The sequence below is a fragment of the Numida meleagris genome, chromosome 1, assembly GCF_002078875.1.
Source record: "Numida meleagris isolate 19003 breed g44 Domestic line chromosome 1, NumMel1.0, whole genome shotgun sequence".
In the NCBI taxonomy this organism is placed as follows: domain Eukaryota; kingdom Metazoa; phylum Chordata; class Aves; order Galliformes; family Numididae; genus Numida; species Numida meleagris.
This window is the reverse complement of record NC_034409.1, coordinates 111,601,374-111,628,247: the sequence shown is the minus strand read 5'-3', so window position 1 is coordinate 111,628,247 and position 26,874 is coordinate 111,601,374. Positions and strand designations below refer to the sequence as shown.

General features: G+C 34.8%; 1 protein-coding gene across 8 annotated transcripts in view; it reads right to left on the bottom strand.

Annotated features, from left to right (window-relative positions):
- Nucleotides 1-26,874, bottom strand: part of CFAP47 (cilia and flagella associated protein 47) — a 280,469-nt gene that overhangs the window by 67,016 nt on the left and 186,579 nt on the right. For 6 of the 8 annotated variants that reach the window (XR_002442056.1, XR_002442057.1, XM_021407977.1 and 3 more), the window contains 4 exons: nucleotides 16,735-16,910; nucleotides 14,365-14,472; nucleotides 9,283-9,394; nucleotides 2,309-2,413 (listed from right to left, as the gene is read on the bottom strand). Coding sequence is in view for 6 of the 8 variants with exons in the window: in XM_021407977.1 (XP_021263652.1) it covers nucleotides 2,309-2,413; nucleotides 9,283-9,394; nucleotides 14,365-14,472; nucleotides 16,735-16,910 (501 nt within the window). In the remaining 2 variants the exon portion in view is untranslated. Of the gene's footprint in view, nucleotides 1-2,308; nucleotides 2,414-9,282; nucleotides 9,395-10,546; nucleotides 10,632-14,364; nucleotides 14,473-16,734; nucleotides 16,911-19,736; nucleotides 20,074-26,874 lie in introns of those variants that run through there. The other 2 variants (XM_021408018.1, XM_021408027.1) reach the window with 2 other exon arrangements.

Genomic DNA, 26,874 nt, shown 5'->3' with positions numbered 1-26,874 from the left:
CAGAAAGAAATTCTGCACTGAGGTATAGTGCAAGGATGTATGTGTTCCTATTTTGTGCAGCTGAGATTTAAAGATCAGATTTGAGCTTTGTTGCTGAAGGCTCAGACTCATGGTCTACAACTATAAAAGGCTGCAGCTTCAACTGCTCTTTCAAGCAGAGACTTTTTGAACCCCATTGTTTCAAGTGCTGAGCGCCTTTAAAGCAACCCTCTGAAGCTTTGTCAAACTGAGAGCTTAAAGAAAAAAAACAAAAAAAAATTAGAAGTCAGTTTGGAAAATAAGAGAACAAAAAATTCTATAGATTTTAAGATAAGCCTGTGTTGTCTGAACTGCAGTTACTGTTTCCACTCACCCACCGTGTGACAGAGCTCAAGATCATAAATGCTCAGTGCAAGAACTCATAAGGAAATAAAAATGTGTTTGAAAAAAAATAACAACCCAGAAACTTAAGCAAATAACAAGACAGGATCTAGGCCCATCTTCACTCTAACATTACTTGCTACTATTAAATTCTTTACACTACTTCTGAATTCTAATGATGTGATAAAAGGATAAAAGAAATAGATCTCTGGGCATGAGTTTTGTTAAGGCTGACATTTCTGTTGTGCTGTCCCAATAAAGTTAATTTCAGATTTCACAAAATACAGCACAGTGATTAGAGCTAAACTCAGATTCATTTTGTGAAGAGCTTCTTGTGCAACTTCAAACTAGAAACAAATGAAGCAGGTGATATCACAGAGCAGTCTCTCTCAGTCTAGCCAAGAAGCACAATCAGAAATAGTTAAGGCTTATCCTATAAGTACTACCATTAACTGATTTTTGATTAATCAGCTATTCAGCTCTCAGATGGCTTAAGTGTCCATTCAGATACATTTAATCAGAGAAATCAAGAGAGGGAAATCAACGTAGATTAAAAGTTGTTTGAGGCATCCACCACTGACAAGAAACATTCTTCAAGTCTTCACTGATAATGGTAGCTACAACTGCGAATATTCACTGTCAGTTATCAGTACAACAATTAGCAAACTACAATTGTCTAGAACTAATTTAGTAAAAATTGTAGCAGTGAAAATGAATGGAAATTTACAAAATTCAAAAGACGTGGGCATAAAAAGATCACTAAAATTTCAATATTGAAAACATCAAAGGGATCTATACAAAGCATCTAGAAGGACTGAGATGCTTGGAGATTTGCAGTTACTAGAAAGGAGATGCACAGAATGACAAGATTCAGGTGGTACGGCTCCGTCTGTTCCTGAAAGGTTTAAATGAATTATTTGAATGTTTTGACATGTGTTTGAATGTTTTTTAACATAGAGTTAATAATTCTGTGTACCACTACAAATCATACTGCAAAGATAATAGCATTGCATGCTCTTGAACAGGTCTTGGACATACACTATTCTCAAGAGAATTACTGGCTCCTTGTTTTTATCGTCAGTAAGTATTTAAGACGAGAGATCCTGAAAATAAATGTTGCACTAACAGCACCTACAAATACTCTCTCTTAGGAATGCTTTAGCAGGGAAGAAATTACCACATCATTTCTTTCACTATTTATTTTCTTCATATAAAAATGTGCTTTTTCTGTATTGCTTAAAACAGTACTGAAAAGTTCTGGTAGCACTCAATCGGAATAATTCACAGCTCACTATTAAGATATTTGAGAGTCCAAAAAGAGTAAGGAGAGGAAATGGTGTGCACAGGAAATGCTTCACTCAGCTCACGTGAGGAAATACTGAGGAACCTATCATATTATCAACTTTAATTTTTGATTCCAGATGCAATTTACAGTCACCTAATAGGTCACACTGATGACTCATGTTTATTAATTTAGTAGTTATTTATTAACAATCAGGAAAAATCACAGAGAAAAAAAATGTCAACTCTTTTAAGACACTCAAAATAAAAAACATTTTCAACCAACCCGAAAGGATGAAGTGTCAGGTGTATGACCTTTAAAAGTTCACATCAGACTGAAACAATTCAAAGTTTTGGAAACGCATCAAGAAATTTAATTTCAGAGGCTATAGTGCTAAGAAAAGCCACCGTTGTGGCACCAAATACAGACAAACTGTCTAATTACCAAGAAAGCTAGTAGTAATATTCATTACTAATTCAAGCTTCTAGTCCATTGCCTCAAATTTTAGAACTGTAAATAGAACATCTTTGCATTTGCTCTTTCATTATGCGTCCAGCAATTAAATTTCAACTTGACCTTCAGATTGAAACCTTTACTGACATGCCTGTTAAAAATATTATCTAATCTGAATTCCATGTGTTGTGAGCAGCAAATATAGTATCATACCTGAGAACATTTGAAGGTTATTGACGCCTTGTGATTTCCTCTTCCTAAAGCAGATGGACAGAATTGCATGGGTACTTCAATGGTGGAATGAGGAGCAACAATTAGCTGTACAAATGCGAGAAAGAAGTAAATGAAAGGAGGAAAGAATAAATTATTCTGAGTCAGTTTCTGTTTTGTGCTTTGTATTGACAGTGTTGATGTCTACGTAATTAATGTGTTCTACCAGATGCATTCTCTACTTTCAGTATACATTGGCTACTAAAGTAGCAAGTGTACTGCAGTAAACAATCTTAGTGGCAGTCAGTGCACGCTCATTTATTTCCCAGAAACTGCAGAGCTGGTGTTACTGATTGCTCCAAGGTCATGGACAGCTCTCACAAATACCAGCCGAACATGGCTTTAGTGTCTGAGCATACTGATGATGCTAAAAGGTTATCACATTGACCTCCAAAAACAAATTGCCTTATAGGGCAAATACATGTCAGGTTTCAATAAACTAGTGCTTTGCCTCTCTTCCACTTACCTTAATCTAAACTAACATTGGAAATGAAGTTTCTAGTTTTCTCTTCTTCTGAAGTACACTAATTGAGTCCCAATTGAATATGGAAAAGTAAAGTAGCTGAGTACAGTGGGGTCATGGATGTTTTGATGAACCAGATAGGAAGTGAAAGAATAGACTCATGAATAATAAAAATGTTGATGCACTGTCACAATGATCAGCTACAATCATTGAATTCACAAGATCTGTGTCTATGTTTTGTAATAAAAAAGTCCTAGGCTTCTGATATCATACATATGTTTAAATGTTTGTGAGTAAAGAGACATGAAAGATGATCGATTTGAATGGTTATAAAATGAATACAGTTTACAAATAATGAAGGTCAAAACATCACCTTACAACAGCTAGTGCTGAAAAGCCCTTTTATAAAGGAAATGTCATGCCTGGAAGAATAGGCCACTAAGTTACTAAAACAAGGGCTTCTACCAGTAGCCCTGCACCCAGAAGCAGTGAGTAGAACCATTACAGGGATAGAGTTCAGGGCCTACTGTGGCCCCAGGGCTCCTGGACATTTTCATGGCTCCCAGGCCAAGCCAGGGCCCCCGGTGGGGGCAGCAGGGAGAGGTGTGCTCTCTTGGCCTGGGGCAGAAGCCCTTGACGAAGCCCCTGCTGCTCTTCCTCCCCACCCTGCAGCTCTCTCTGTCACCTCAGAGACAGATCTGGGCAGTTCTAATTTTACAGTTTCCACTGCATGATAACAAGTGTTTCTGGAACTGTTAAGCTCGTGCATCTCACAGAGAGTATGATGCTCACTGCACTGGGCCCACTCCTACTCCACTGTCACAGCACCTGCAATTCCCATATGGGGAGCTCAGTGCTGCTGCATCACTCACAGTTCATAAAAAATCATATGTCCAGTAGGTGAATGATAACTTTAAAGCACATTAGTCATTAGCAAACAACTGCCACCATCCTATGACTGTCACCTCTGCAAATCTTCTGCATTATGCAGAGTAGCGGGCCTGAAAGAAAGACACTTCCCACAGACCATCCCCATTCCCATCTGCCCAGGGCTCATTTAGAAGCTCATCATCTAACAGGAGCCTGAACAGTTCATTTTGCAGTGATTTCCTGGGCATATTTAGTATCCAGAACTCTTTTATTGAGGTGAAAATTTTTTTGTTTTGTTTCTAGGCTACTGATGAGTACCTCCTCCAAGATACTTCCGAAGGAAATGAAAAAGTACAGTAATAACAGGTTGTCACAGTATGAAAATACATGATTAAAACTGTAATTTTTAAACAGTAATTTCACTAAGAGATGTATATTATTTGGAATAATAAGTCTCCTATACAGATGAAAACAATAAGCATTAATTGGCATATTATTGTTATACAAAAAATGCACTGCCATAACAAATCCAAACACATTGCAGTTACGATGATCCAGCAGCCTGCCTACTCTGAAAACAGAAAAAGATTTGACTTTTTACATTTTATGTGTTTTTTTTAATGTATTTTTTATATTACACAGTATAATCTATATCAAGAACGTAATTTGATTTCAAATAAACAGCTATGTTAAAAAAAGAACTTTCTACTGAAAACTAAAGAATAAACTGATTTAAAATTGGAGCTGAGAAAAACACTAACATTTTAAAAGAATTTCATACTTTGCCACAATCATTCAACCAAATATGCTGAGGTTAACCAATGTCCTGCCTTTCATCTCATTTACACAAACAAGTGTCTAAGATGAACATGTGAAAGGGAACTGGTATCAGCACGTTTCATAAAATCTCAGATACAACTATTCAGATAGAGAAAATGAGTTGGAAAAAAATGTGCAACTACACATGCAACATTCCTGCTATAAATCCAATAAAGAAGTGAAATTTTGCTTAAATATAAAAGTTAGTTCTCTGCTCCACACAAAACAATACTCTAAATCATTAACAAACTAATAAGTTTGCACATAGACACTATGAGACTGCACTCCCTGCCAGCCCTCATTTGTCAAGTTAGCTTTCCTCAGTTGTGTTTCCTAGCTGATCAGGATTAAAGACATTACTGTTAAGAGCTTTAGGTAAAAGGTTTAGGTAAGCTATAAGTTAGAATAGCAAATAGAATACTTACAGTGAAACAATGTTTATTTTTGGCAAATACAGGTGTTCATATTTGGAAAAGTGTTTTTGCACATATAAGTAACCTCAGAAATAAATGTGTGTATAAATATAACAAATATGTATGTAAAATTTATTTGCATGTATTTACATATATACGTATGGGGAATACAGTAATATTGATGACTGACAATATTCATCTGTTAAATGCTGGAAGTGAATCCATCTCCACTAGAGGCAGAGAGGACAGATGTTAGGAAAGAAACCTAAAAACCAGCAACCCAATGAGAGTTTCTCCAGAAACTCATAATGTCCAATAATGAAAAACAAGTTAGGGATTTTGCTGAAAAATTATCAAAATTCACTTTTTTTCCAATAATTGGATAATCTGGCAGCATGCATAAAGATATTAAGCTAACCTATACAGGATAAGGATGAAAAGAAGGGAGAAAAAGAAACAAGGTGTAGCTCGTTAAAAAAAATCAAAAATACATTAAAGTTAATTAATAAATGTTATTGTTTTTTTGAAAAGACAATCAGGATGACATGTTCCATATAAAGAAGTTATAGGTTTTACTTGCAAATATTTATCAGTTTACAAGTAAGTAATGAAGCTGTTTCTAATTTACATGAAACTGTCAAGAGATTGAAAGCTGTTTCAAATTTCTTTTAGACTTCATTAAGAACCTGAAAGTCCAGGAATACTTGAGCATAATTCATTTGAACCTCAGGAAAGAGTATTATTAATGAAGCCACTACTTGAAATAAATTTGTTTAAATGAGAAATATTAGTCAAAATCAGGTTAACATTTTAGGCAATCTCTAGGAAATATAAATTTTTCTTTTATACTTTTTTTTGAACCTGGCTCATCTAACACAGCTCAGGCACTGACTATATCAATTTGAGACATTCTCTGATCGACAGCCTAGTCTATGGTTCTACATCATAAATAACATTGTGGGAATACAAGAAAGTCTATTCAGAGCAGAAGCTGCGGAGCAAGATAAACAGCATGAGAAGGCGAGGCTGAGAACCAAGGAAACCTCCAAAAAGAAGAGAAAATCAAAGTCAAGTAAGCTGCGTGATGGCTGTGTGATAATGACCGTGATTGGAGGAAGAGGATGTGGCTAGGAATGACTCATACTCTGATTGGATAAGCACCTGCATGCATGGTTAAGGAGTGTTTGTGGAACGTTTTGTTGACATGTAAAGGCGGATGGGAAAGTTAAAAGAGAAACTTGTGAATGTATATAAGGGATGTTAGAACCTGTAATAAATGATTAGGATCATTTACGTCTGAGTCCGTGCTTCAGACGCTGCATAACGTAAAAAAAAATATGGAGAATTGTATGAAATACTAAAAGTACTGAAATATGCAGAATTCTAAAATGACTCTAATTCTCTTCACACATTTGCTATTGGACAATCCCATCTTTCAACTGTTGTTCTGATAATTTGGGCTTACGTTGTGTTTCATCTGAGGATCCCTCAAGTTTGTTTAGCCACAGAATGCTTATGTTTAAATGAGAGCATATGCTTTTAAAAAAAAAACAAAAAAAAAAACAAAAAAAAACCCAGAAACTTGAATAATTAAGATATGAAACTACTGTGTTTCACAAAGAGGTAGAAGTAGGACTAAAAATAAAAAGACACATTCTACAATCTACTTATGATTAATATGAACCAATATCTGAAATACAGGTTACAATTTCTAAGAACAAGAAGTAATCTTTGGGAATCTAGAATAGACAAGGCTATCCTAAACCTATCATGCAATACATTCAGGGGAAGGTATTTAAACAGGTATTTAAACCCCACCCTCCACTTTCAACATCAAAATTGAAAGAAATTGCAATAGCTCTCCGAACATGGGTCTGCAATGGAATAAAACAAGGTAAAATGACAGATACACAAAATGAATATTAGACAGCTGCATCGAGCATATTGTCCAAAACTATCCTTTATCTGGAAGAAAAACTCTAATTCAAAAAGAACATTTCAAAAATTCAATGCAGAAACTACACAGGTCATTCCAAAAGTAATGCCTCCTATTTATTTCCATGGAAAATACAACTCATACAAAGAGCATATCAACACTATCTGATTTGAGCAAATTCTCAGCTACAAAACACTATTTTTCAACACAGTCACTACCATGAACTATGCATTTTTCCCACCAATGAACAAGAACCTGCATGCCATGCTCATAAAAATCTGCACCAGTGGAGGTGACGCCTGTTGCTGGCACTACTGCTGAAACACACCACCCACTGCATCACTGAGCCCACATCCACTGTTCAGTTTCCATCAGCATTCAGCAAGCGTCAATGAATGTCAGTGGGTGCCATTTTTTCTGCCTGGAGGAATTCAGTGACACACTGTTGCTTCATGTGCACTTCTATGTCAGACATCATTGTGTCTGTCATTCAGCAACAGAATGTAATGGGATATTGGTGGGAAGGTTCAACCTTTACTGTCATACCACCAACATCTGCCTCTGATGTAGTGGGACAGCATCATAAAATGGGAGGCATTACTTTCAGAGCAGCCCTCATTTAATTATTACTGAATATTCTATTAGAACGTAAAGAAAAAATCAATTGCTGCAGTTAGTGTTGAATATGTCTTTCCCTAAAGATTTCTTTTCTAAAGAATGCAATGCAGTTACTGGTGATATTTAAATCTCCAGTAATACATTAGGAAACCTGAATAGAGAAGACATTACTTTTTAATTTCTTGGACAAGGTCACAAGAAATCTTCGTGAACCAAAAGTCACTATAATTAAATCTACTCCACTTCTCAGGCCAATGACCTAAATATGACATGTATAATTCTCCTAGATGATTAATATAGTTTTCATCCGTTATGTTTCTTAGTCATTACTTCCAATGTCAAATGATGAAATGATTATTAATACCACATGTCAAGATTGACATAATATTTGAAAATGTGTTAATAACCATGACATAAGAGATGGAGTAAAATAAGCACTTCACCTACTATGTATGCAAAACATATGCAGTTCAATGATTAAGTATGATCCTCTTCAGCTGTTATCTTTAAGGCTACTATATTTGACACCAAAAGCTGTTCATTTTCCAAAAGCTGAAAACGTACATACTATGGCTTTAATGCATTACTCTTTTTTTTTTTCCAAAAAATCAATTTACCACCTTCACAGTTTTATTTTAGGACCTTACTACAATATTACTCTCTGATTCCTGTGACCCTTACGTTAGTTTGCACAAATGTACCTGGTGTATTTATTGCCTGTATCATCCTTTTTGTAGATAGAATATTTATGTCTAGAACAGGTTTAATTGCCATTCTTTCCCTTCCACAGAAAGTTCCTTCAGTTTCTTTTTTTCTCAATAAAGGCTCTATATTCACATTCTAGTAAGAGGTTCCCCATATTCACTTGCCCTAGAATTTCCACACCTGTCTTTCCTTTTTGCATCTCCTCATCAAACAAAAGGACATAAATTTAATATTCAAAGATTTCTTTGAAAGACCTTTTTCTTTCCTTTGGTCTATTCATTACTACACATGCTTTTTCTTTCTGGGAGATAAGTAGTTTGCAGCATGAACACACTGCATACTATTAAGAATGGCAGAGAAAAAAATAGGTTTGTGTTGCTCCAAAGGTGTAGCCTTCTCACATCCTTTATAAAATTGCAAAGATGTCTTAAACTGTCTCTGATAACAAATATATAAATATATTTCATAATAATATTTATTCTCCAATTTAAATAGCAATACCATGTACACAGTAAAATTACTGGTTGCTATTAAGCAGTAATCAATTGTGAATAATGAATGTTATAACTTCAGGGTCCCAACTACCTAGCACTCTAGCCAAATTCAAAGAAAATATGAAATTTCAGTCCATCTATACGACCCTCAGTTACCCCTCTAAAGGTCAAAGATACATCTTATTCTACAATAGTACTTTACCTACACATCTAAATATTTGCCTGGTTGTCCTGATAATTCTTAAAATCTCAGGAAGCTTATAATACAGCTGGTTTGTTTTATAATATCTCCTTCAAATATTTTCTGGATATTATTGGCTATCAACACTGCAGTCCTCCACAAATCCATACCACAAAGCACTCCAGGAAAATTAAACTAAAAAACTATGCAACTATTTTTGTATTCTCTTTCATCTTTAAACAACAAAATCTATAGAATAGATATATATAGCTCAAATAATCTCAAACTCTTGAGATTATCCTGTGTATTCTACATATGGTATGATAAACAATTCAATACATTTTTACCAGAAACCTTTCTTGAATTACTTCTTGGTTGCCTTTTTTTTTTTTTTTTTTTTTTTTTTAAGTCTACTTACATGATGCTTTGGATCAATCTTAGTTGAAAAATTGCTAGGATTGCTGTTAGCAATTTCTAGTTTCAGAGTTTCATGTGTAGGATTAATGAGAGGTATGTAGAAATCACCTGACCTGGAAAAAAAAAACATGTATACAATGCCTATTATTAATTACACACCTTCTTCCATTGCATTCTATTATTAATTAATCATTATCTCTTTTGAAAATAAGTTTCTATAAAATAAGAATTATCCTTTATTGCAATAGTATTTCACCACTAGTGTAGACAAATACTTAATACCATTAATGATTAATAACAGTAAAAACAGTAGCAATAACCACTTTAATACTTGGCCATCATTACGTGATGACTTTGTCTCACTCAACTTCAGTTTCCAGGAATTTGAATTAAGTTAGTTGATTATAGGGGCTGTCTAGCTTCCTCAATGCTTAGCTGGAAGAAAAACATTTTCAGGAAGAACTGGTCTCAACCTAATGTAAATTAGTAAGATGTGAAATCATTTTTCATTGACTACAGGAGATACTCAGATTTAATGTCTTTACATTTGATGCCTAACTTCTAGATAGAAGGATGATTAAATGAATCCTATTGCCTCTGGTACCTTCCCATTTATCCCTAGGCTCTAATTTGCGCATTCATTTATAACTATTCTTTTTCAATTTCTATAGATCTAACTTTGGACTACAACATTTTAATCACATAGTTAATTTAGAATGTCAAGGCCACCAAGAAAAAAATGGCTCCAAAAAGGAAAATCATTTTAAGTATGTCTTATTAGTAAGCAGTCTATACATGGACTCAGCCTCATAAAAATGCACTGGACAGAAATTAAAAGGTAATCAAATAATGATACCTATACCACCTTTAAATCTCAGCAATGTCTTATAGGAGAATCTTATAATTTAGTGGTACTGTCAATGGCTTTTGATTTACCGTCATTAGACAATCATCATTTTTGGTCATCTTTTAACACTGAGATCTCAAAAGAAATAAACCTCCATTTGAATGGAGGTACTACTTGCTCTCTTTCTTCTTCTGCATTGAATCAAAATCCTTTTCATCTCATACAATTATGGAATTGGTCTTCACAGCATAATTATAAGTCAATTATACAGGTAGATTACATATTTTAATGAGTTTTGTGGCAGTCCACAATGACTGCAGTAAGCTGATCATGTTAAGGCTATGTTTTAAATCAGCTGGCATTCTATCTTAGAGGTGGTGCTTCATTTCCTATAAGGAAACAAACAAACACAAGATACCTGAAATAGAGAGCACAATTTTCCAAAGAAGTCTTAAGAAGTCCCCGAGTTACCATTATTCTGAACAAAATAACATATTATTTGCCTTTAAAAAAAAAAGATATATGACCATAAATCACATTCTGGTTATAACACCAAGGGATGCAGAAAAGAGATTCAAGGTGAATCAGTGAAAACAGTGCACAAGAAAAGTTTGAAAAATGAGATACATATATTGGTTTTGTGGTAATTTATCTAGCTAATGGATATTCCCTCTAGCTGTGGCAGGTCAACTGCCAGATTGCTCCACATATTTATCCTCTGGAATAAATGAGTCAGTTAATCATAGACAAATCAGTAAAAGAGAAAAAATATATATATAAAAAAAAAACCAACATTCAGAAATGAAGGCATTTCAGTCAAGAATTATAAATGTAACTTCAGGTCCTCAAGCTTGTTGTCTGCAGGTGGGCTCCTTCCAATATATGCAGTGATGCATTAGTGCCTGTGGGGTTCTTGACAACTTTAAGACATGAATCCTCAGTAGCTGAGTGGCAGATTTGTTTTTGTCTAACACCATCAAAATATTTTATCAGAAAGGGCTCAACAACAGAGAGTGCAGAAATACCAGGAAGCTGTCACAGAAGAACTTCATATTCACCTGTTATTTCTCTTAATCATCTCTAGCTTTTACATTTTTTCTGGACTCTTTTGTATGTAATATTTAATTTGCGAAAAGTAAAGCTAAGTTGCAATATCTGAAATCATAGTAAGCAACTATTTGACAACTAGAGATTCTTGAAGTGATCAAAACTTTAAGAGTCTCTGGCACTCTACACAGCGAATACAGTGGTTATGCTAATTCTAGCATAAGTTGTTGTACAACACAGAACTTAATTCAAATGACTGTCATCTTCAATTACCCCTCTTTGGAGACTATAACAGAATGAATAAATGAAGATGGAAAAAATCAAGCAGAGGGTTTACTTGCTTAAAACCATATGCTAAAGGACATGTTAAATCTAACCTGGCAGAAACAAAACCCATATTCGGTTATCTGAAAGAGGACTAAAAGATAAAATCTAGATTTTCTCCTTTCTCCTTCAAGAAATGACTAGAAATTGATATTAAGGGTCATAGTTCTTTGCTTCTAATCCAGTTCCAAGTGATGTTTCAAGGACACTTATTAATTTTTTCAGATACATAACAAAAAGAATACAGTGAATACATAATGAAAAAAGCATTATTCTTCAAAGGATATTTAGATATCTAAATATATAATGCTCCTTCAGTACTGAGGAAAAAGTAGTAGAATCAAAATCCTTTAAAACAGAAGACATCTCCATCAACCAGAAGGGTTTCAGGCATTTTATGATATTTATAATCCACAGTCTGTGTCTTCAAAAGCATGGCAAAGAAGTAAACTCACCCCAAACAAAACAAATGGATACCTCTGTTAAGTAGACAATATAGAAAGTTCTAGTTTATTTTGAACCAAATATACTTCAGAACTTAGCTTCTGCCTGTACTGCCTTTACCTATTCAGCATACATTAATGCAGCCAATTTACTTGGATAATCTCATCAGCACTCAGTTTACTCTACACTATCTTTTCAGCAGGTCTCAGCAAATCACAGTAATTTGAGTGTAACATTACCACTATTATGAAATGTCATCGTTCACTATTTTGCACTTCAAAAAGTGAACAATGAGCTGATGATACAATAGAAATAAATTTCTGAAACGAGAAGAGCATAGAAGGGATTAACAAAAAACGTGAAACATTATGAAATGAAGAATATGACAGATGATGGAAACAAAAAGAAAATAAGTCTTGCTAGTTTTTACTGCTTTATAATATGCATATAAAAACATATATAAAAAGACTACTGCTTGTGTGCTTTTATACATGACTGTTATTGCTGCCATTAATAGTCAAACCAACTTTTTGGGCTTGCAGCCCAGAAGGTCAATCTGGTTTGCATCAAGAGAAGCGTGCCCCTCTACTCTGCTCTTGTGAGAACCCACCTGGAGTACTGCATCCAGTTCTGGAGCCCCCAACACAAGGAGGACATGAAGCTGTTGGAGTGGGTCCAGAGGAGGGCCATGAAGATGATCAGAGGGCTAGAGCACCTCCCATACAAGGACAGGCTGAGAGACCTGGGGCTCTTCAGCCTGGAGAAGAGAAGGCTCTGGGGGGACCTTATAGGAGCCTTCTAGTACCTGAAGGGGGCCTACAGGAAAGCTGAGGAGGGACTTTTTATAAGAGGATGTAACGACAGGACAAGGGGAAATGGCTTTAAACTGGAAGGGGGTAGATTTGGACTAGATTTTAGGAAGAAATTCTTTACTGTGAGGGTGGTAAGACACAGGAACAGGTTGCCCAGAAAGGCATTCAAGGCCAGGCTGGATGGGGCTTTGAGCAATCTGATCTAGAGGGAGGTGTCCCTGCCTACAGCAGAGGGGTTGGAACTAGATGATCTTAAAGGTCCCTTCTAAACCAAACCATTCTATAATTCTATGATTCTATGAACCAGAATTTCTTTGTTCTTCCACTGCTCTCTGCCTATGGCAAATCTAGATGAGTTAATTTACAAGTATAGGATTTACGACATGTATCTGTTAAGTTGAAGGAAATATCCTTTGAAAAAATAAAACATGAAAATCAGTGAATTTTAAATGATATTTCCGGCAGGCAAATGTTGTATTTAATGGAGCCAATCCTTTTCAACACATATTTTGTTTTCAGTAGTAAATAATAACTTGCCACTCCTGGTGATACTACTTGTGCATGTAGTTCACAGGTAGTGCATACTGAAGAAAATTATGAATGCCTGTTAATAAATAAAATTATAAAATAATAAAAAGGTCATAGGTTAGTTCAAATTCCTAACAATTTTAGCCTACATAGTAGAGAAAAATTGTGGTTTCTACTCTAGTAAGCCCAGAATAGGAGATAGTCAGCCCTACTGATTTTCTTAGAAAAACATAATAAAACATTGCCAGTTAACTTTGGTCTTTGTATCATATAAAACAAACAATGGATTAACTCAAAGTTGAAATTTCTGTAATTCATTATCTTTATGCAATATACTAAAAAAAGGTTTAAGATATGGGAATTAAATAAAGTTATCAGAATATATGACATGCAGTCATTTTTTTATTTCGTTCATTTTATCTATTCGCTCACAAAAATGTAGTCAGGTAAAATTTCATTGTGTATTCTCTCATAGCATTTTTTACTCCATCTGTAACATACAGTAATTATAGATTCAGTCAAGAATAGGATATATGAAGTAAGAATTTAACATTCAAGAGATCACTGTGTCCATAGAACCTACTACTAGTCGGAGATAGTACGTGGAAGAACACTACTGAAATTCTGCCATTCTTGAAAGTCATGTGACCAAAATTTTGATGTTTGTCTTGAAAGGCAGAGCTGAAAATCATGTTATCTAAATGCAAGATAAAATTTTGTTAAGGAAAGAATGAATTGGGTTCATTTCCCCGTGTGCTATTCAAAGTGGTCAATTTTGTCAATATTTGTGTTATTCTAACTCCAACTATGCCCATCTTCAGGATCTGCAGGACAGAAACAGTTACTTTGCTTTTTCTATGGAGGTTAAAAGAAATTCAAAATTATTATACAAGTGTTTGTAAAGGAGGACTTCAGTGTCTTTGCTAACCTCGGTGACTTGATTCCATATATGAAAATTATCTACAAAATACTATGATATATACACAGCACTACTGTGGCTTTTTCATGTATACTCTTAATGTGTCTTCCATGATATATTCAAACAGGTGGCCAGGTTAAGCATAATGAACTACGTACTTACTTTCCAAGCTCACATGCTATCTCAGGTAGACCAGTTGGTAATGGTTTCTCTACAATCAACTTCAATGCATACCAAAACTCTCCAACAACATCTGACTGGAATATGACACTAAGAACAGATACATAAGTTTGATGTGACAAAGCTTTTATAAAGACAATTAAAAATGCAGAGACAAAAACACAGGAAAAAGTAACAAATTCAACATAATGAGTTCTTTAATCAGCTACCAGTTTTCTCATAATACTTCTTATCAGTATAGGAATTCAGCTATCAATAACTAATTATATTCCCAATTACTGATGCAACAAAAAGTTTTCTTCATCTTTCATAACTTCATAAAAAAATATGTTAAGGGATAACTCAAAAACATTTGAACTTCTAACTTACAAAAGCAAGCTTTGATTTCATCTTAATGTTAGAGTGTATTCTTTTTGCCATTTGGAACTCAAAAATAGAAATAGAAATAGTATTCATTGATTTTAAGGAGGAAAACCTTTTCAAATCTAGTGATGGAAACTGAGAAATAAATATAGACACATTTATATGAACACAGAAAAGAGAGATGCTTCAAAGGAATATTCAACATATTGTTTTTATATACAATCACATGCGGTGATTAAGAGTTGCTCACAGCTAGGTGAGATATATACAGCAGTATGTTTCTGTGACAGTCATTGTAATGCATTCCTTACCTACTACAGAACTGTTTTGCTATTTCTTGGGGTGGCTTTTTTTTTGGAGTAGGAGTCATAGTAAAGTTAAATGAAAGCAATGTAAGCATATTAAAACTATACATTTTGCAAATTCATAACACATTAAGGGCCAGTTCTTGTTCCAAATGAGAGAACTGTGCCTATTTCACAACTGTATATTTCCAGACTACCCTCTGTACCAGTTGAGCCTTTAAAGTGAGCACAAACCAGCTTAGAAAAGAATCCTCCAGTTGTAAAGGTACAGCTGCCAGAAATACTTCTGTAACATTCTTCTTCCCCACTGCTACCTCAGCAAAGGAAACAGAACATATTTATGGAAAAAAAGATCACAGTGAGGCTGTATGTGGAAGTACCTCTGCCCAGCTGTAATTATACTCCTTGGGAGCTATTACAACTTAAAGAAACTATTAGAAACCTTTCTAGTACGGAACGGCATAATTGTATTGAATACGTACCACTGTGCTTTATGTCATCTTTGCACATACTTCCATTTGTTCCACCCTACCAATTATTTGACATCTAGCCCAAAGTTTCATCAGTTTAAACAAACTTTTATGGTATTATTTGGAAATAATACCATATACACCACTTGAAAAATACTGGAGATAATGCATGGTATGAAAAACTGATATCTAGTCTCATTTGCACCTTCAGAATACTTCTATTTCTACAACCTCCCTCAGGAGAAAAAAAAAAAAAGACTAGAGAGATAACAGTAGTCATTTCTATAAACTGGTATTGCTTGAAAGCTTTATTGTGCTATGATACCTGCCATTATTCTGGTCTTTGGAAAAATCAATAGAATCAAACTGAACAAAGACTTTGAAACACATGGGTTCTGGCTCTCAGGATATGAGGACTCTGAACACAGGTCATATGTCTCTCCCCCTGCAAAGACTCTCTGCCCTCATACAGCAATGCCTATATTTTTGCCAGTTGGTTGATATAATTGGAAAGCACGGAACTGTTTTTCAATCAGCCCTTTAAATACAATATATTTTACTAGGCAAATTCCAGGAAAACAAGCACTCTTCAGCTACTTGCTGAATCTGTTTTGTTGAAACTAAGACCAAGAGGTCATCTGTCTTTGTATTCATAATTATCACACTACCCAGCCTCTTCTGGATTTCCAATGCAATTAAGCATTTTTAATTTAAAACCTTTCCATATTCATTAGGTACATCAGTTGTAATTAATGGAAGATTCTGAAGCTAAGTGGATTTATGTGATGACTGCTAAAAGAGTTCTGAACCTGATTTTAGTTGCGTTGTTACAATTCAGTTCCTTCTGATAAGTAAAATGAAACCGTGTTAATCACTTTATGGAACTTATAAAATTAAAAAATCAACAACTTGTCTAAAGATCTCTGAGAAGAATTCTAATATTAAGTAAATATCCAAATCATTGTTCGCTGAATTCTGTTAAACTAGAATAACTAGGAGTTATTCCATTGCCTGTCAGTTCAGATTTTCCTCCCAGAGGAAGGCTGCTATTTGGTATACAATATATTTAAAGTTAGACAGATTTTTAATTTCATTTGTTACTTTTTTATTTTTTAGGGTGATATCTACATCAAGGGTCCAAGTGATATCTATATCGATTCACTTATTAGTACAAGAGTCACAACTACCACAAGTATCAAAACTCTGTAACTTACCTTTCATGTGAAGTGCCAACAACAGCTGGGGAAAACTTTACTTGATAAAAATGTGATTGTTTTGGCAAAAGAGTGAAAGTTTTTTGTCCAGAAAGAGACTGATTCTCCAGCACTACCTTCAGTTCAAGAACTTCATCTGCAGGATTATTGATAGGAATATCAATTCCAACAGTATCCTAGGAAGAAAAAATAAAAATAAGCAAATAATAAATTAATAATAAAGATAATAAAATAATAAATTAAATAAAAATAAATTTAAAACCCACCACAAAATGAATTATGAGTCCTTACACATAGAAGATGTCTCTCAAACAAATATAGGATACTTATACATGATTTTCACTTATGCAAACACAGGCTACACTTTTGTCACCTGTCTGAGCTAACCCAAAAAAGTTGCAGTAAGACACAATTCAGTCAATCTTCCAGTTGTAGACTCTTTAACTACATAAATAAGGAAGAGCTCAAGTCTTCCCAGACAGTCCGCATTTCAACATCCCTGCTCAAGTAGGGTCTCCTGGATTGTGTCCAGGCAGCTTATGAATATCTCCAGAGACGAAGACCACAACCTTTCTGGGCACTCCGTGCCAATGCTCAGTCACTCTCACAGTAAATGGGCTTTTATTTTATATTCAGGCAGAAGCAGTTATTACAAAATATGGGAGTCAGTATGGCCTGATAAGGTAAATACATGCAGACTTTTTACATAGAGCATCTTTAAGATGAACGATAATTGGGCAGAAGCAGCTCAGTCCACACAGCCATCACATCATATTCACAAGCTGGTTTTGAAACTGCCATATTTCCGTAGTTTCCAGTGATTCCCTTCTCCAATGTAAGGTTAAAAATAGTTTAAATCCATCCTATGAAACCTATGTATGTAAATATCAACATACTTTAAGCAAGAAGGAATATATTAATGAAGGAAGTTTACTGTCACAATTCAGGATACATTCTTGCTATTTAAAATTCACATGTTCTATTCATATGTGTTAATGTGTATAAACTATGCAAAATCCCAAACCAAATGTATGCATATACTTCTATGTATCTCTATTTCTATTCCCATTTTGGTCTCTTTTGTTTGTTCTAACCAAGAAGATTATTTCAAAATGAAGGTTTTATGTTGTTTTTTTTTTGTTTGTTTGGTTGGTTTTTTTTGTATTTTAAACATACAGTGATTTGGTTCTTGCAGCAAAATTTTGCCATATGTATTTATTAAAAAGTAAATAATTAGAACTTCTATGTGGAAGGAGAAAAAGGCACAATTAAAATTACTAATACAAAAAACTGAACACTGAATACTTTATAACCCCTCACACAGCTTTAAACTTGTGTATGATTTGGTGAAATCCTATATATTTACATTTATAGAAAATGACTAGAGAAACACACATAAAATACATTTAATATTCTACAGATGGTAAGATTACACCAACAGTTTTAATGCTCTAAGTGCCTTGCATAAGTATGATGGGATTTAAATTTTTAACAAAATATTTTAAAGCTCAGATTAATAGTTTTTACTGATGCGAACAAAACTCTAAATCTATTTACCATTTTATTGCTAAAGGCTTTGTAGTAATTTTATAGTAAAACACTTGCACTGTGTTGAAAAATTACTGTACCACTAGAAAGGACACATGGAACTACTTCTTTAGGAAAAGAAAATGAAAAAAAAGAAAACAGAAGCTACCAAGTAAACAAACATGAAAGAATTTTAGCCTCTCACTCAAAGGAGATTTTGTATTTCTAAAATTAGCTTAATGGAAAGCAGCTTTCACTTGCCAGTGTTAAATGAATTCCTAAGAAATACATTTCCTGGAATTTCCTGCTTGGAATTCCAGTAAATGTTTCAATGATCTGTTATTGTATGGATGGTGTTAAGAGTAAATATGTATGTATCAACAGAACACATATATAGTGTATATTTCCAGGGCTTAATGGATTCTTTCAAATCCTTGTTATGGATGCATACCACTAGGTTAAATCACAAAATGCCCATCCAACGGCCGAAAATATTCTTTTTCATGAAAGGACCATTGTATCAGAAGAAATGTAAAGCAGCCATAACATAGGCAGCTCCCAAACATATTATAGTTATTTTAGATCCACATTTTATTGTAATTTTTTCCAAACATTTTGTTAGAGGAGAAAAATAAATGTTGAGAAAAAGAAAAGCATTAATCTCACTATTCTTTAAACTGCTTCTTATATCAATACAGACCATACCCAAGATTGCACATGGGAATTGCACCAGAATGGTGCAATGTGACATTTTTTAATTCCTTTAGAACTTGCTGTGATCCACTTCTTGTCCAGTATAGGAAAATTAAAATAATCTAAGATAAGGTAAAATAAAATAAAATGCAAATATGAGATAGCATTTATTGTCTGTGGAACCTGAAAAACAACTGACTACATATACTTCATCCTATACTAGTAGCACAAGTCTAGTAGAGGTGTACTTGCCTGTTATCAGTATTTTGCTTCAAAGACAGCTTATCAGCAACAATTGATATTTTGTAATATTACCTGTTCTTGCTGAATGATTTTCCTGGCATATTCTACTAATTTTAACAAGGTTGCTATAAGAAGATGGACACATTCTAAAATTAATGTGCATGATAATATTATCTGTGTTTGAACTTCAATTACAAGTCTACATTAATCATTATCAAATGCCAACAAAAGTGGTCTCTGGCTAAAGCTTCTGAGAGATTAACTCTGTAGGTCACTCCAAAAGTAATGCTTCCTATTTATTTCCATGGAAAATACAACTCATACAAAGAGCACATTAACACTATTTGATTTGAGCAAGTTCTTAGTTACAAAACAGTATTTTTCAACACAGTCACTACCATGAACTATGCATTTTTCCCAACAATGAACAAGAACCTGCATACCATGCTCATGAAAATCTCCACCAGTGGAGGTGGCCCACTGTTGCTGTCACTACAGCTGAAACACACCACCCACTGCATCACTGTGTTCACATCCACTCTTTGGTCTCCATCAACGTTCAGCAAGCATCAATGAATGTCAGTGGGTGCCATTTTTTCTGCCTGGAGGAATTCAGTGACACACCACTGCTACATCAGCACTTCCAAGTCAGATGCCATTGTGTCTGCTGCCATGTGTAGTTCAGGAACAAAATGTAATGGGATATTGGTGGGAAGGTTCAAACTTTCCTGCCATAACACCACCACCTGTCTCTGATGTAGTGGAAAATCATAAAACACTTGTTTTCAATTAAAATCTTGTTTCATCTTGGACCATGTCTAGTTGCAGCTTTTCCAGTCAACGGACCTTGAGGTGAAAGCATTTCCCAGGCTGCTGCTACAAAAGAAAATATTTCATGCAGATAAATGGTAAGAATATTATTTTGACAAGCCTGGGGAGATAAAGCAGGAGAACTTTGCTTGTCCAAATCATCATTCTTTTAGACTGACAAAAAACAAGTAAGTTCTTTCTCTTGGCTGCCCCTAGTGACAAGCAGGAATGTTGCTTACTCAAAGACTGAACTTCCAAAGCTGGCAGTAACAATGAAAAAAATAGCTATCAGTGTCACCATCAGCATATCTGTAAGTTGCTAGGAGGAAGTTAAGATAGAGTTTCCTTTTCCTACAACCTTAAATTGACATTTAATTACTACTTGATTCCCTTTTTTGGAACAAAAAAAAAAAGCTCAAAAGGTGTCTCAGCACCATTAATGTCAGAATTTCAGGGCTGTACTAAAAAAAGTTTAGCCCAAATTTTCAAATTAGTTGTAGAAATTAGAACTGGTTCTTAAATTGCTTGATGCAATATGCCTCAAGTGCACACCTCTCCTCACCACTGCTCATCCCCTCCACAAAAAAACTTCTAATCTGGACCAACATTTCTCCTTTCCATTGGATATTTCTCCCACTGATCATTCAGACCAATGGAAGACCTTAACTCCTAACCTCAGTCTGCAAAAAGGCACTGTTACTAGTTAACAGAAGAACTAGGTAACAGAAGAATAAATTGAACCACCTGAAGTGTAGTAGTAAGCATCTTACATAAATTATGTATTGTTTTGAATCCATTCTTATCACTACTGTAGTACAAGAGACTAACTAGAAGAAAAAAAAACTATGCACAGGACATCTAATATTAGAAGTTAATACCATAATGAGTTCCAGGTGCAAATTTGCATATAAATTTACATGTTAAAATCACACTAAATTGAATTTCTGTTAGCTGAAATGGGCATTAAGTGCCTAAGTAATAATGGCCTAAAATGGAATACAGAGACTATTAGTTCATAAATTATTGCAATAAGTAAATCCTCATCGACTACAAAATTCTACACCATTATCCTCTTAATAGAGACTAGACGCTGTTGCAAGCAAACAAACTGGAAAAAAATGCATTGTAATAGATGACTGCTAAAAATGTCTGAAATTGAAGGAAAGGAGGAGACCGAAAAACTGTTCTATCTCATGATTCTGTAGAGGTTTAATGCTGGTAAGCATCTATGTACCACACTGCCCTACCCAGAGCTGGATAGGAGGAAGAGAATTGGAAGGGCAAAAGTTACAAAACTCGTGGGCCAAGATAAAGACATTAACAGGAAAGGGGGGAAACAGAAGGAGAGGGAATGAAAATGAAGGAAAAAAAACAACCCACAACCAAAGGTAAAAAAAAAAAGGATGCACAATCTGATTGCTCACCACTAGCCAACTGTCTACTTCATGGACTAAGTCATACCCATATGGTCAGATCAAAATATTACTTCCTGTAGCTTAATTAAATTCAGTATCACTCAATAGAAGCACTAGAAAGAACAACATTTCTAAGTTAGAAACATACTGCTCTTGGATAATAAAATCAAGAGATCTATAAGTTACTACTGCATTTCTAGAGCATCTGTTATGTCTTATGTAAAGGTAGTATGCAATTCTTACTCCACTGTTTGATGACACAGATATTTGCCCAAAATCAGTCTTCAGATCACCATTTGTAACTAACACTTTCAGGAAGTCCAGGAGGTGCAGAATTTTAGGATAATATCAGTTTTCAAATAACTTCTAACATATCAGGTTGATAATTAGCTAAGAATGTCTTTCTCAGTCATTTCTCTCAGGCCTAGAATAAATCTTGAAATCTTAAAATCTTGAATCTTAAAATAGTGATATTAGCAAATGTCAGACAGGTAAGTATTTAAGCAAATCTTTGTCTATTTCTTATTTAGAAAAAAAAATTACTATTGTCCCTGGATTTTGGATGTATACAGAAACAAAAACTTGAGTTCCTGAGCTAATTGTATCTACCCATAGAATGCTACAACGAACAGCTAGCTGCCGTTACTTTCTGCTGGTCTCACTGTTCGGTTTTCAAATGGTATAACAAGTTGTGCTGTAAATTCACAATTCCAGCAGATTACAAGAGGCTTTGGAAGATTTGGTGAGTGCTGATGATTTCTGTACATAATGACAAAAGCAACAGAAAGAATAGAATTACTTCTGGGATATTTTTCTAATAGCTTTAATTCATTCAGCATCTTGGGTGTTGGAACTTGTATTTTTTACCATGGGTATAGTGTACTGGACCGAAAATTTAGTTGCCAAATGTGTGGCTGTGCTTAATGAGAGTCTCTGTTATTAACTTAACGCATTTAGCATTTTTCCTTCTTCATGCATCATTCTGATTTATACAGTTGTATTCCTGATTGTGTAGGCATTGGCAAAGTAATTAGATAAAAAAGTTCAGGCAGTGGATTATTAATGAATTACTATAAATATCACACATGGTCAGCAGGTCAAGGGAGGTGATCCTACCCCTATACTTTGCACTGGTGAGTCCTCAGTACAGGAGAGATGTGGACCTGTTGGAGTGCATCGAGAGAAGGGCCAAAAAATGACGCAAGGGATGGAACACCTCCCCTACAAGGACAGACAGAGAGCTGGGGCTGTTCATCCTGGAGAAGAGAAGGCCCTGGGGAGATCTGAGATGGCCTTTCAGTATCTAAAGGGAGCTGTAAGAAAGAAGGGGCAGACTCTTTTGCAGAATCGCAAAAGAATCGGTTGAAATAGGACAAGGGGAAATGGTTTCAAACTAAAGGAGGGGAGATTTAGACTGGATATAAGGAAAAGGTTTGTTTATGTTAAGGGTGGTGAGGCACTGGCACAGGTTGCCCAGAGAGGTGGTGGATGCCCCATCTCCGAAGACACATAAGATCAGGCTGGACAGGGCTCTGAGCAACTGTTGTAGCTGTAGGTGTCCCTGTTCACTGCAGGGTAGTTGGACCAGATGACCTTTAAGGGTCCTTCGAACTCAAACAATTCCATGATTCTATGAAAATTTGATGTGGCGAGGCTAGGAAGCTCTCTCAGGCATGAAGCTACAAACATGACAAAGATTATACCAGTGAAATGCTAAGCTATGAGCAAGCTCAGGGCTAATCAAGGAAAGGAAGTGATCAACATTTCTCATAATGCTGTGCTTCCAAGATTTTCAGAAGTACACAGTAAAAACAAACTTAGTCGCTTAACAGAATCTAATGAGACTACAGTAGACGAGCAGTAATGACTGATTATTGCATACTCTGTCACTAATGACTACTGTTTCATGTGTGGAAGCAAATATTCTATCTATCTGCTCCCACTCTGAGCCCATGCTAATATGAGCTAACAAAAAGTACTTCACTTTTTTAAAACTAGTAACCAACTCTGATAGTATTTAATTTTCTTTAATTTTTATGATAATACTAATGAGATAATTTACATCTCCACTACAGCATCAGCATCAAGTTGCTCAATCAGTAGCAGTAAAATGATAATTAATTTAGATGTCTTAGATCTTTTGTCCACCGTGAATTTCATTATGTAGGTCTAAAGAGAGAATTTATAATCATTAAGGAAACAAGTTTCTTTGCAATTTAAAAGACTGATACTATAACTATTGCTGGCATAAAACACATAGAGAACATTCTAGAACAAAAATGAAATTGTCATAGTTTTCACTGAAAACAATTCTCATAAATTTTCCAAGTGCAGGCAAGTAAAACTAGATCTCTCCCAAATCTCAGAAGCTTTTTTCTGAAGGCAACTTCTATTTTTTACATGTATAAGCACTCTCAGCAGTCAGAAGGTGTCCATATTATAATTCAAACAGAATTTCTTAAATATTCATAGCTTTTCTTAAAGCAGAAATAAATAGAAATGTGAAGGAATAGTCTCTGTAAGAATTATCAACCCAGTTCTCTGTTTTATTATGAAATATAGGATCAGAAAAACCTTAAAGATAAAAGTCTCACATACAAAAAGAAATGCTGCGTTATTGTCTTCCATATGTGATATATTAAAGGTTCTCAGAGACTAGACTAGTAATCTGTCGTACACATTCCCTTAGTATTATCAGAATAATTTCTCTCAAAAAGTAACGCAAGTTTACTATATCACATGGAATATCAGTAACATTAACATCAACATATATATCAATGACTGATATCTACCACTAGAACTTCTGAAGCAGCTAAAATTAGAGCAGCCTTAACCAAGGCCCACTCTTGTATTTCTCCCAGTCTCCCTATGCAGTCTGACTAGTTCTAGTATCAGCCAAAATGCAGTTTCTCCCTCTTCAAGGGGCAGTATGGGAAGGGTATGGGAAGTATGAAAACTGCGGATTTATGAGTAATGATATAAATCCCTTTAAATACAGATCTCTCTGTATTTCTGTGTGCCCAGTTTTGAGTACCTAGCAGATGATCTTGAAAGGACCACTAGCACAGTCCCCCCAAATATACCTTTTTTGGCTTATCTGTATATCTGGACATATGCCATTATTTCACCATATATTTTCTATAGAGTAAAAGGTCTCTCCTCAGGATTTCAGTTTTAAAACTTACGAAAATATCAATGAAGTTGTATTTCACCATTTTTTTTAATACATCATACAGTCACCATCTGCTGTGTATGGATCACACAGAACAGACTATTGCATTTCTTTTCTAGAGACTGCCAAAAATGAGGAGGCTTTAAAGTTGGAAAAAGCTGGAACTGGTAATGTAAGCAGCCTGCTCTTCTTCGATCTGCATGTAAATATCTTGCTAAAAGTGAAGACTACAACAGGCAAGTTTTAAGTCAGCAGCAACACTAATGGAAGAGGAGGTGGGTAGCGTATGTTTCAGAGTTACAGCACCAACTCTTAAGTACTCATACTCAGGGACTTGGCAGAGTAGGGACCGAGCTATTGTCACTTACACAGAAACCAAGCTCAATCCCTTCCAGGCATTTGGTTTTATTGAAGCAGAAACTAAGTACTCAGTGTTCAAAACAGGCATTCCCCTCAGGCTTTGTTCTGTTGTACAGATACTACTTGGAGCTCACATATTGGATACTTCCTTTCAAGAAGGCCAAAACTATTTTTCAAATACATGTATGAGTTGGAAAGTCTCTTGACTCAGTGACTCAGCAATATAGACTTAGACTTTTCCACATGAATTAGACAGCTGCTGAAGAGTACATGTGGTTGAAGCAATAACTGCCAGCCATTTAGGCATTTTACACAAAAGCTTAAGTTTCTGATTACTTGTTGACCTCTACACACAGTCTGAATAAATCCATTAGATGCCATTTGCAAGGCAATCTGTTAATGTTGAACTGTTCAGTTTAAACTCCATTTTTCTAAGAGACCATGAATCTGAGTTTATCAGACTAAATTCAACCTCTTTACTACCATTGCCAATTAGGAAATCCATAGTAAACATTACAGTGAAATTCAGTAATCAAAAAAAGATTTTTTTTAATTGTAGCAATGCTATTAATAGCTGAAGATACTTAATTTCCATTTGGCAAAATTTTTAGAATTTGATTCTTTTCTCTACATGTAGGACTAAAGAAACTGTAAGTGTACAAGCAACTTACAATCCCTGGAAGTGTTTTATAATTAATAACTATGAGAAAGGAATATGAATGAATAAATGGTAACTTGTCATTTGAAAGCTTCTCGCTGTACTCTATTTACCTCATTACGAAGTATACAATGACTACTGCTTTCCATGAAATGCATAGTACTAATTTGTACTCCACTTTTCTCTCAAATAACTTTAGCTGGAATTTGTTCAATAAAATTATCTTCCACGGGGTACTAGAAGTATGACCTTTAAGTTACTTTTAAGCAACTAGTACTGGAGATTAAACTAACACAGTCTCAATGGTCAAAATGATTTGGGCTCCTCTTTTAATGTTTTGGTTGCAATGATTTTCTTATACTTTCATGGGAATTTAAATCAAACAGCATTTTTATTTTAAAAATCTGAAGAACAGCATTCAGACAGTAACAGACATTGATCCCTCCTTTCTAGTAAGGATGACGATTACATAAATGCCAGAGCTACGTCCATACTGCCACAGTTATATGGTCACTCCTTACTGATTCAGAAACGATAGGAAATACCTTTTTTTTTTCTTTTTCAATAAGTCAAACCATCTAAAATTTATGGGCTTTTAGTCTTAAGTGAATGTCTGAAGAAAAATGCCAACTAAAAATGTATAACAAGTTACAAAATTACAAAATGCATTCTAAATTTATGCTTTTTACTTTAAATAATAAATGGAAAAATAATAAAGGAAAATGAAACATAATTTAAATTATAAGTTGTATCTGCTTTATATCTGGTTGTATTTTAACAAGCTCTCCACTTTATACTTATCAACTGACATATTACAGTTCCCAGGATGTTTAAACTCATATTGTAAAAACATGATGGGGTCTCTTTTGGCTGGAAAATTTACAAAAGACTGGGTACAAAAATTTACCTATCTTAGCATGTAGTGAGACACAAAAGGAGCAGACATGTAGACCAGTACAAGTTGTGCTAATTTTTTTTTTTTTTTTTTTACTTTAAAGTAGCCCTAGTTCACCCAATGAACTGAGCACCCACTAGTGGTTGGAAGACATTAGACAAGTTCATTTTCCAGTTAAATTTCACCCAAAAGAGCTTCAGTGCATGCACTCCAGGATTGCTGTGTGATATAAATGAAGGTAAGTGGGAATAATCAGGAGACATTCAAATAACATGCTATTGCTATGAACTTAGAGGCTAACACAGATGCCTCCTTCCTAGCCGGTTCACTTAAGTGAATGAATGAAAGAAGTAGAAGAGCTAGGGAA